Genomic DNA, 12,523 nt, shown 5'->3' with positions numbered 1-12,523 from the left:
CAACATTTGATTGTTGATGCTAAATTGCGACTTTTATATCGATGCTGCTTCTCAAGATTGAAAACGTCATCATTTGCCGTTGTTTTGTTTTGTGATTTTATTTGCACGCGCTTGCTGAACTGTGACATTTTTAACTAGTTTGATGTGAATGTTACTTGGTTTTTAAACCTTCGTTTTGAGAATACGAAAGCAATTTTTCACCTGTTTCTTCACAATCATATTTTTGAACTTTTTTCTGTTTAATTATTCCAGTTATCGCTGAACAAAATCGTATTTAGGACATTGACTTGAAAGTTTATAATGTTTCTAAATGCAACGTAACTGTGAAACGGTGACAATTAAGAAATATTTTGCATCGTTGCTTGAGTTCATAAGAGCAAGCAAAGTCGCCACCTACCGGTACTAGCGCTATACGTAGCAAGCCACTAGCCTAGTATACAGGTTCCTTCTATGTTACGTTCAAATGATTAGGGCGTTGCATAGTTACTTTTCTTGATATCTTCATTTATTTTCTTCATTTTGTTTTTTTTCCAACTGTGTTCGTTGTTTGGTGTAGTTCAGTCTTATCTATAGCCGTGGTGCTTATCTTGTATTCAGTACATTTAGCTGTGAACTCTTTTCTCGTTTTTGTGCTTCAATCATTGCTTTTTAGTCGTGGCACGTACCGATGTGGTATGTGAAAGTATTAACATTGCAATATTCAAAATCCGATCAATGGTTTAATGAATAGTTAGCTGCTTCTAAATCTAAAGCAAACATTTCGTCAACTTTTAAATCACTTCAATGTCATCCAGCGTTAGCAGAACAACGAACTAATAACTTTGGTCAGATGGTCTTGACCCTGAACTTACCTTCTACGGTTTTCTTCGACCATTTATTTTATCACTTACGTACAAGCATTTTTTAAGAATATATGTCATACTAATGGTATTTTAATCGTTTAATAATGGTAAAATCAACTAATGGATTTTTATCATTCTAAAGCTGGAAAGAAAAGTTCCAACTATTCTTTTCGTAACGATGGTGATATTGGGAGTGAAGTGTTTGAACTGTGCAATTATTTTACTAATTGATTTTAAAATTCTTCTAAATCATATACATCTGCCACCAGTTTTGCTCACTCGTTCTGTGTGTTTTAGCATTTACCAGATTTAACCGTTTTCCTTCATATCGCTGTCGTGTTGCTGGTTTTAAATTCATTGTCGCCGTGTCGTGAGATTTCTATCATTAGCTGAGGACTTTTATTTCACATAGACCTTGAAGTAATATGATGCTGTGACTATCCATCAACTTTGTCTGGACATTGAGAGTAAATTCATGAAGTTACTGCGATATTTGCGCTTTTTAAAGTTACTAATTCTGTATGTTTCTACTGATCATTATTTTTGGCGTAAAGCTCACAAATGTTTGTTTGTATGCAAGACAGCAATCTTGCCATTCAAGTCGTTAGTTTTAAAATATTAGGCCTGCTGGCAAAAGAATAACCTTGCTAGCAAACTGTTTTTTTTTTCTACATTAATTTCACGTCTGCAGACGTGGAATCAGTTGGTTTGGTTTGAACCTTTTTCCTAAGACTGACAAAGCCCTGATAGTTGATAGGTTATTCCTGGTAGTTTTGCAGACTTGTAGAGGCTTTTGACGCAGACCCGGTTACCGAGATTGACAGAGTGAAGTTTTTGATTGTTAAAATCTTGTTGCCGGGGAATTATTTCATTCATTAGGTGCCGCTGAATGGAGAGCACTCCTTAGATATAAATACTGATTTACTACTTGGACAAGGTTTGTTTCTTCGTGAAGTGTTGCTTGCTTGTTCCTCGTGATGGTGTTGATGTCGGTATATTTTTGTTGCTGAACATTGCGAATATTGTTCTCTTGATCAAATAGAAAATACAGTAGGTTTGATGGACTGCTGTGGTTGGGGTTTATATTATGTAGAAGATTGTATGCTATTTAGACTGGTCTGTAGGCAAACAGTGACACTACATTACATGATGTTTTGCTTTTTTGCACCTCTCGTGTCATGAAGCAAAATGAATGATGATGATTATATGTAGCTTACAAATATTTGACAACGTACAAGCTTGCGGTTGTACAGCCGAGTGGTGAAAGCCCGGGCACATTTCTCGAAAAAGCGCTTGTTCCCCACCGCTCAAAAGCATGCGTTCGTGTCAATGACAGGACTGAAGGCGGCTTCCACTTTCTCTTTTCGTCCCCTTAATCTAAACCTTCATTACTATAAAACAAAAACTGACAGTTTAGTCCAGGGGTCACCAAACTACGGCCCGCGTGCCGGAACTGGCCCGCGAACTGATTTCATCCGGCCCGCCACGTGCTGCGGAAATAACAGCTGCACTACAACATGTGCTACCCTTGGCATTAGCAACCGTCTTTGGCTTTGCCCTTTTGTGTAATAGAGACTTCTTTATTAAAATTGTTCGTTCTTATAACTTAGTTCGTTGTTGTACTGTATGTTGAATTTGTACATTTTTTCACCAGGCAGCCTACATGTTGGTGTTCCGTTTTTATCCTTAGGTTACCACAAATGGATACAGCCTAGGTCAAATTTGGAAAGATGTAATGTTTTTTCAGGAACACGATGCCCTGTAGTGTATCACAGCAGGAGATAACCTTTCCAGCAACCTTTCGATTTTCATCACAACTTTCCTATTTTAGCGCTGGCTTTGTTATTTATTGTGCTCAATTCAAGTCAATGGAGATTCTAAATAGTTGTATATCTTTTCGCAATTTGCATCCGGCCCGCAGCTGTTAATCTCGCAGCAATCCGGCCCTCAGAGAAAAAAAGTTTGGTGACCCTTGCAGTCTAGTCTATATAGGGTATAACTTGAAATAGCAATTCCGACAACTCCACCAACGGCTTCACCAAAGCCGGTTACTTCTTACGCAAGACCGCTCACGTTTAACTTCAAGATTTTTTCTGCATTGCAAGATTCTCATGCATTTTATATTTCCTTCGAGCGCATAACGAAGTCAAATTGCTGCGATTTTGTAATAATAAGAAGTCAAAAGAATTTTTCTTCGAAATGAAACAAATTTTATTTTGAAAAATTTTCGATCAGCTTTCAAGCTGAAGTTGTTAAAGTTATGCGAGCTGTCCAACAAGCAGTGGAACCTGTCGTTTCAAAATTAGGAAAACCACTGTGTGTGATCTAATAACCGTTTGAGGTTCGATAAATCATGAATACGCCTATAAAAAAAATTCTAAGCCTACTCTCTTTCCTACACTAGGCGCCATAGAGCAGAAAGAAAGGAGGATGCAGGTCCTCACGAGGTAAATTACTTTTGGACCTTGGCCAGGAATGATTTTAGGAGCCCATAGCCATTTCAAAGAGCTGGGAACTTAGTTCACCATCTTGTATTCTTTTGATATAGGCTAGTGCATTAGGCTATTCTTGGAAGTATCTTGATTTGGGGCCCAGGATCTTGTTGGTGCGGGCCCAAATGATCCTTTCAACAGCTTTGCCAAAGAGAACTACTCGTTATTTAAACAGACTACCGGTTATTTAAACGGATGGTTCGCCATGCTGTAGCCTAGTTTTGGTTGAAACAGCCCAGCTACGCTTATAAAGAACTTTTTTTAGACCTCTGCTATGTTTGGCATGCGATATAGCCTATATCGTTTTGACATCTTTGGTAGAGAGGTAACTTTTTTTACCATAAACATACATAACTCAGCAACAATACTACCGGTAGCCTACATTTTTGGCTAGTCATAGGCTACGGTAGCCTACAGCCCTTTTCAAGCCTACAAGAAAAATATTTTAAAGAAATAGGCTACTAAAGAATCATGCAGTATCACAGATTCACAGCAAAAATATGGTCAGATCTCAAAATTTAAGAAACTGCTTAACTTGCTCACACACACATTGATGTGATATCAGAAACCAGAAACAGTATGTGATATCTTCTACAGACCCAGCAGTAACTATTTTGTTTCAAGAGTGCGTATAGGCTACTGAATTATGTGAAAGACAGATGTTAATAAGGAGTCTTCAACTATGGCATGAGGTTCCAGGTGACTTCAATGGCCGAGGCCGTGGCCGAGTGGTTAGCGCGTTGGGCTCGCAGTCGAGAGCTTGCATGTTCGACTCCAGCCACCCGCACTTGCTGTTGTTTCTCTGGGCAAGAAACTTTACGATAATTGACTCTACCCAGTGAGTGATCGATTTCGAGTAATGGGTAGTACCAAATTTAAGTCATAAGTAGAGTAGACAACCGGAAACAGATCTTGCAGTCGGCTGCAGCGTGGGTCAGGTGTACGTCGGAAGGCGTACACCGATGCATAGCGCTCAAGTCCGCTTTCCCGCAATGCAGGATAAAGATAATAAAACAAAAAGGTCTTTCTTCAACTTCTTTTAAAAGAAAGTTTAAGCACTATCTTTTTGATTTAAATGAAGCTGAATAAATATTAACTGTTTTGCATACCGTATATAATCACATTAAAGTATTTGCTTCGTCTGGTTGGTATGCATTATTTTTTACGTATTATAACTGTCAAATGATATCTTCAACTGTTCTATGCACTCTTCAACAGTTCGTTCTTTTTTCAAAATGAAAACATTCAATTCAATTCAATATACCGCAATATTAGATCCTTTCAAGCACGTCTTAAACCATTAAGGTTTTGCCACCTTTTCCTTTTGTTAGTTTTGTTACTGTATTTCTTTTTCACAATATCATTTCTTTCGCAAAAGAAATGATATTGTGAAAAAGAAATACAGTAACAAAACCAACAACAGGAAAAGGTGGCAAAACCTTAATGGTTTAAGACGTGCATAAAAAGATCTAATATTGCGGTATTTGCATCGATAAATATAGTTAAGCACGGCCACCAAACCTGATACTGTAAAACAAGTAGATGAATTAGTTAAGAATCAGTCGCCTCCTCGTTCCTGAAACGATTGGAACGCCAATTCTTAAAGCAATGAGAACACGACTGAACCTAACAACATCACAAAAACAAACTAACACACACACACACATATTGTAATTAGGTAATGGACTATCAAAACATGGATTATAACATGTATCTAACATGTATTAACATGTATCTGAATCAGCAAATGCTTAATTTTTGTGTGTGTTTGCATATCGTAGCTTATTTAACGTGTATGTTATTTTCGTCATTTAACATGAGGTGGCTGCTGACGCGATGACAAGCTGGATTTTTCACAATCTTCTCGTCATATGGCATATTTTTAATATTATTTTCACGTTTGTTATGACAAATAAATTGATGGTGATGATTAATTTTATTACAGTACTTAAGCTATAATGCGTCATTAAAAATGAATTATGGATAGAAATATAATAACTATTTAAATAAGCCCTTTTTTATGGCGGGTGCATGGGTAAAAAGCTTCAATTCAGTGCACTCTTTTTTTGAATTAAGTTTAATTTAGCGAGCCCCACTCAATTCGGAAATTAATTTCATCTCTGGACACAGCATTTATAGTTCTAAAATCTCTTATCCATAAAGTTCTTTTTTCTCAAACCAGCATCATGGGGCGAATGCACGCACCTGGGTAAGTTCAAACGACTTATAATTTGGTTATTTTGGCTCAACAGTAACAAAAATTGTTGCAACAACTTTGCAGGTGTGCTATGTACGGTGACCGTACCTATTATAAAACTGATAAATTTTGGGTATTTGACTTTACAACAAGGTGAAGCTCTAAAAACAGTGTTGGCGCTTGGTAAGCTTTCTAATACACAGTTTTCTTGCAATAGGCCCAAGTTTTGAAATACACAGATAAATGTTGCATAGTGTGTTTTTTAATTTCAAGCACTAGTTACATTAGTCTGTAATTTTTTTTTATCAGTCTGCAGACTGCTTTTTGTACTGTGTGGTTATTATTTTGGGACTGGTTAGTGGTTATACTTAATAGTGTCATATTGCATATGTGCTTGGTCATGAGCATAATCTCATGTGGCGCTTTTATTGTGCAAGTGCATAGTCATGTGCACAGTTTCGTTAATGACTTTATAGCATGGACAACTTAACAGCAGGATGCAACCTATTTCGTCCCCTGAACATTTTGTACCCCGATTTCGTCGTCTAAAATTGGGGTACAAAGTGTTCAGACACAAGGTCTATTAGACAGACACATTGAATCAGTGTACGTACATAAACAAAGGTGAATTTTTCACTAAGAATGGATGAGAGTAATCAGCACAATTTAGTTCAAGTCTTCATCACAATGTTTGGCTTTGATCTCCGAGTAATATTGATAAGCGAGGTTGGTTACAAAATTAGATTATAGGACTAGGCTAAGTTTTGCTAGCTTTTTACAATAAGAAAGAAAAAGCCTAGGGAACAAGTGCAACCTAATTTGTACCCTGAATAATTTGTACCCTTATTTCGTATGTACCCTGTAAAAATCAAGAGAAAAAATAGCACAAAGCCAAAGTCGCTGATCGCCAAAAAAGCGAAGTCGCTAATTGGAGTTTCCACAAAAAATTTTAAGTTAGGGTTAAGCGGATCCTGCAATCCGTGTACTATTTTGTCTTTTTCTTAAATTTTTTCTCCATTTTTTCAGGGTACGAAATAAGGGTACGAGTTGTTCAGTGTATGAATTAGGTTGCATCCCTAGAGAACCTGAAGTTGCAACCAATTAATTCGGGTAGATGCAGTATCGTGCTTTCCTAAGATAGTAAAATTGGTAAAATCAGACCAGAAATGAGAAAACTGCAGCACATTTGGTGGATGCACTATGAAAGTTTTAAAAAGCTATATCCATTCTGCTTCCTCACTTATGCCGCGATTTTTTATCCTTTACCTTCCCAAAAGCAGTTGCGCTTTTTTGCATGATGTCACATCGTCTGATGACAACAATGACCAATTCTATAGACAAACCGAAAATTCTATAAGTAAGAATGAGGACAATGAATACTGTACTATCACTTTTGCTCACATGACACGCTAAAACAACTCGACTTAAAGAGGCCTAGTAGAACGTTGCACAGCAGAAATCAGTACCATACTGTTACTGCAGAAGTTTTCTGACTCATGTCCAAAGCATTGTGATGCAAAAAGCCAGACGACTTGGTTCGGTTTGGTAGTTAATCAGATATGTAGCGTATTGGGCAGCTACAATGTGCTTTGACTCTTCAAACGCACGACGCACGTTGTTGGTCTAATGAAAGCCTTTCAGAGTAACTTCGCTAAAATTTAAAAAAGCCTTCTAAACTGTAGCTACAGTTCTCAAATGGCGAAGAATTATCAAGATAAAGTATTAAGCATAACGATCGACGTAAAACCTGGTGTGTCCGTGGTAAGGCTTAATTTTTCCTCCAAGAAAGCTGCTCAGACCGGACACGTTTGTCTGCCGTCAACAAAATCGAATTTTGAAGCCTGCAACCTATTTCGTTCCCTGAAAAGATCAAGAGAATTTTTGAAATGTTTGCGGCCTGGGTTTTTTTTTTTCGGTCATTGACCAATTTTTTAGCAAAATATACTCAATTCGGTCAAAATGTTCCAAAAAATATATAGTCAATTCAGTGAAAATGTCCGAAAATTTTTTGGTTTGTGTCAGCTACTTAAAAGGAAATATTTTCATCAGAAAAAATAAGTAAAAAAATAACCGAATTTTTTCAAGTCATTTCGGACAAATGACTGAACAGTCTCAGCAAATAAAACCCCGTTTGTGGCAACTCCGATCAGCGACTTCTGCTCTGTTGAATTTTTTTCTCAATCTTTTCAGGAGACAAAATAGGTTGCCCCCTTCACAGCATAGGCAACTTCACTTTAAAGTCTAGAAAAATTGTGTGTGAGGTTGTCATATACTAGCCTATCCACTCAATAATATCCCCCAAATGTTAATAATAATGACTTCAAGGGCAGATATTTTGAGGGGTTATTTTTAAAGTAAAGTAAAAGAAATTTCAGAGTTGGCCTTTGAAATCTAAGACATAATTACATAGTAATAATCACGCAAAAAAAAGATTCTCTTGAAAATTATCGCCAAAAAAACATTCACACTGGCAGTCATCATCCTGGGCGGATATATCTCAGAAAATATCCACCCTGGCAGTTATCATCATCATTCGGAAAATATTTTCAAGTGGATGTTTTATGACAATTACACACACGTTTTTTTAGACTTCAAAGTAAATTTGTCCACACTGTATGCATAAAGTTGTCAATGAAATTGTGCATTTAACCATGCACATGTGCAATAAAAAAGTTGTAGAAATTAAAGATTATGCATGAAATGGCTATACTTATAGTGCCATAAGTATAGCCACTTCATATTTTTACCATATATCGTAAAAACTTTGATATATATCGTAAAAACTCCATCAATATCTTAAACTATAATAATCTTAAAATGTTGCGCTATTGCCACCCATTCCTTGGTATGTTGAAACTAACTGGTAAAACACATAATGATGGCTTTGCATTTTTTTGTCAGTTCTCAATCGCAAATGGTAGACAAGACAGCACTTGTCTGATCTTTTTTTATAGTTTAAATATGACCTCATTATTTTGTTAGTTATTTTACAGTTTGATTGCATTTTTATTATGTAAATTTTATATCATTTGTGTTGACTTGATATTTGTGTTGCAACAGAAAGGGAATCTCTTCATCTTCATTGCCATATCGAAGAAGTGTTCCAACAGTATGTATCATATTGCACATTTCAATAAAAAAAGATTGAGTTAAATATATAGTAGGAGTATCAACTGCTGTATTTTGTTCATTAGTCTGGCGATAACACTATGGTGTCATAAATGTTCGATATACGACTTGTTATAATGTATTTTTTATTTGAGTGTTGATATATAATAATTAAGTAAACATGTACAGTATATTAAGTTACTCGGCTTTGTGTGAAAGTCCTATACTGTGGTAGTAACCTTGTCAAAAATTAAATGTTTTGATCATGTGAAGGCAACTTGTGTATATTATTTTTTTAGTGGTTGAAGCTTACTGCTGATGATGTGAAGGAGCAGATTTACAAGTTGGCAAAGAAAGGTCTTCGTCCTTCACAGATCGGTGTACGATTGAGGGACTCACAGGGTGTTGCTCAGGTAACAAGGGTTAACATTAACAGATTGAGCTAAGTTTCTTTTTTTTTTTTTTCAATGATCTGTCCGTCAGTTTATTTTATTTATTTTTTAGGTTCGATTTGTCACCGGAAGCCAAATTCTCCGCATATTGAAAGCAAAAGGTCTTGCACCTGATCTACCAGAAGATTTGTACCATCTCATTAAGAGGGCTGTGGCTATGCGCAAGCACTTAGAGCGAAATAGAAAGGTATTTGCTGAAAACAAATTAGTAATTTGGAGAGCTGTCATTAAAATGCTCTGCTCAAGTGAGCAATCCAGGGTCAAACCGGTGCTGCTTGATTTTTCTGTGTTTAGATCAGAGGCGTGCAGCCTGTGAAGCAAAATGTGTGCCACAAAGACAAGCTTTGGTTTCTGGCTCACGTCACAAATACTCTGAAATGAAACTCAAACATATTAATCCATTAAATTTGACAAGTTTTCTGAATCACACTGCCGTAATCTTTTTGTAGATGATCTCAACTCTGCATATCAAAACCCGTTATAGTACTTTATTGGAGTACATTGGTTAAGCAAGGGTTGCATGGTCAAACGATTTTGTGATCTGAGAGTAGAAGTCATACATTTTTTGAAAATTAAAGTGCAACCAGTTAAGTAGAAAACGAAAGTTGGTGGTGTGACTGATCTAGTTTTCTTTGTTGATATAGCTCCACACTGGTGTAGTGGTCCAGAAGTTACTGCACTATAGGAATGACCAGGGGTGCTAAATTTTTTTTTTGAAAAATAATTAACCTTCAAACCCATAAAAAGTTACAATGACAATTTTAAGCTCTGATTAATTTTAACTAAAAAATTATGTAATAGTCTTAGAGCAACAAGTTTGATTGCTTGATTGAATCTATATTCTCGGACTGGGAAAGCTTCTTGCAGAGCAGACTGGGAAAGCTTCTTGCAGAGCAGACTGGGAAAGCTTCTTGCACTGCGGGAAGCTTCTCTTGGCAGTTTCGCATACTTGTAGAGCCTTTGAATCACTGACGCTGGCCCGGTCGCTAAATTTTTTTTCCCACGAGTTTTCTGTCTCATTTACATGTATTGGTAAAAGTTTGTATTAAAACCGTGTTAATGCAACAGTTTCTCGTTGGCACGGTTGGTTCAGTGGTTTCATCCTCTGCCTAGTAATCGTGAGATAGAGGATTCGACGCCTGTCGAAGTCAAACTTTTTTTTTCTTTAAATTAATTTTTGCGGTGCACAAAAGCTTTTCAAAAAAGTAGGGTTAGGGAAAGCTTATATTTTATTATCATTGCAGAATTTCATTGGCAAATAGTTATTTCGCAATCTGAATGAACCTATCTCTCAAAACACTTTCGGAAAATCTTACTTTTAGAGTGACTAGAATCAATGAGACAGAAATCTCGTGGGAAAAAAATTTCGCGGCCCGGTCACCGAGATTGGCAGAGTTAAGTTTCCGATTGTTGAAGCCTTGTTGCCGGGGAATTATTCCATCCATTAGATGCCGCTGAATGGAGAGCAATCCTTAACGTACGTTGCTCAAGCGCACACCTCGAGAGTCGAACCAGCGCCGCTTGATCTTGAAGCTTTTCCAGAAGTCGCGCGCTAACCAGTTGAACATGTTAATGTAACATAGTTTCAAAAGTTTCACTTTTATGTTCTTTGTGAATGCGTTGGCAGCTCTTGTTACTTTTGGTCTGACCGTCACTTCTGGGCTGCTATTCTGCTGTAGCAGTCCAGAAGTTATTGTCAATACCTCAACACAAAGCTGCCGCAAAATTTCCAACGTGCAACTGACATGCGTGGGCACATAAAAGCGTTTCAGAGCAAATTAAGACTTTGGCATGCTTACATACAAAGGGAAGATCTAAGTCACTTTCAAACTTGGAGAGAGACATTGGACTGGTTTCTCAGAAGTCGCAGGGCAAATTCAAGATCTGTTGAATGATTTTTTGAACCTCTTTAAAAATACCTTTCTCACCATTTTACACGGGCGTTGGCAGAGTCTTCTGCAAGTCAGCGTTTGTGAACTCAGTAAGTGACAACTGAACTGGTGTCATTTCTGCAAGTGGCTTAAGTTGACAAATAATGAAACTGAGAAAGTAACAACTGAGCAAGTCATAACTAGGCAAGTCACAAGTCAGCAAATTTAGTTTAGCAAGCGATGTTCAAGCAAGTCCGAACTGAGCAAGTAAATCTCATTTGCTGACTTCTGACTAGGACAGCAGCTAAAATGTACTTGCTAAGTTGTCGCATGTTGAGAAGTCTTACAACCGTTGACAAAACACTTAACTGATGATCAAATGGAACTGGATAAACTTCAATGAAAAGCTGATCTACTGTACTGTATCAGCAAAGTACTGTACACGGAAATGAATCTGGCCGTTTTTCGTAATCGTCTCGATCAAGACAAGTTTCCATATATGAGAAAGTTAACAGCTTCAAAACTAGCATTGTTTGGTTTAACGTAGACCTAGGTGTGTGAGCAATGTTTTAAACTAGAGTTAATGAAATCCCCCATCCATCAGTATTGATTGGTCATAAACACTTGAAGAATGGAGTTTGGGTTGCCAGCACCTCATCCAAATTAGGTTTTGTTCTCACTAGTGGGTGTGGCTGATGTTTTCTTTGCAGGGATTGTTTTTAAAGTAAATTTGGATAAAGTGGTTGGAAATGGCAAGTCCGCCTCAAAGCTCGCATTGAATCAATTTCAAAAACGTTTATATTGATTTGAGATCAACTAAATTGTTTTTATGTTTAGAAATTATGTTAATTTACATTGACCTGTAATTGCTCATCTAATTTGTTTACCCGTTTGTTTTCAGGATACCGATTCGAAATTTCGTTTGATCTTGATCGAAAGCCGCATCCACCGATTGGCGAGATATTACAAGACCAAAGCGGTTCTTCCACCGAACTGGAAATATGAAAGTTCCACCGCTTCTGCTCTCGTAGCGTAAAATAAATTGTTTTTCATTGATGGTTTGTGCATGCGTATTGGAAGATCTAGGCAGGTGTTTGATTGATCAGTCAAAATTTTGAGGTTATGAATGCTAAATGTTAATTTGTCTGTTCAAATTCAATTATTGCCCACTTTCGGCATCCGATCACAAATGACAACATGCTGCAATTGAGTAGTCAACGAGCCGGATGCAGGTAGGTTTGGAGCTGCCTATAAAAGGTGTCCTCATAAAATTGGAAAAACTGATACGGTAGTTAGTGTTCGCAAAATCTCCATATTATGTTACAGAAAAATTTGCAATCCTGACTGCAGACAGCTTTTATGAACAAAAAAAGAACAGCTCATTAGTGTATTTTAAGCGTGGATGCTGAATTGTAAGGCCAAATCGCGTTACGATCTATCTTTTAAGAAAAGTGACTATCCCGCCATTCTAGGAGTTAGTGCAAGAATGATTGCTAATTTCAAGGTGATGCCAAAGAATTGAAAACCGCTAGCGAAACCTCGGCTGTGAAATTAGGCCAGG

The 12,523-nt window shown here is 37.1% G+C and overlaps 1 protein-coding gene across 1 annotated transcript; it reads left to right on the top strand.

The window, feature by feature from the left end:
• The first annotated feature begins 5,468 nt into the window (after positions 1–5,468).
• On the top strand, positions 5,469–12,018 carry LOC145769935 (small ribosomal subunit protein uS15). The gene is made up of 5 exons (XM_082581488.1): positions 5,469–5,543; positions 8,592–8,640; positions 8,939–9,052; positions 9,144–9,278; positions 11,864–12,018. The coding sequence occupies exons 1-5, from the start codon at positions 5,521–5,523 to the stop codon at positions 11,996–11,998; spliced, it is 456 nt and encodes a 151-aa protein (XP_082437614.1). The 5' UTR covers positions 5,469–5,520; the 3' UTR covers positions 11,999–12,018.
• The last annotated feature ends 505 nt before the right edge of the window (positions 12,019–12,523 follow it).

Source organism: Aplidium turbinatum, chromosome 1, assembly GCF_918807975.1.
Source record: "Aplidium turbinatum chromosome 1, kaAplTurb1.1, whole genome shotgun sequence".
NCBI lineage: Eukaryota > Metazoa > Chordata > Ascidiacea > Aplousobranchia > Polyclinidae > Aplidium > Aplidium turbinatum.
Note: the sequence above shows the minus strand (reverse complement) of the source record. Positions and strands in the feature narration are given on the sequence as shown.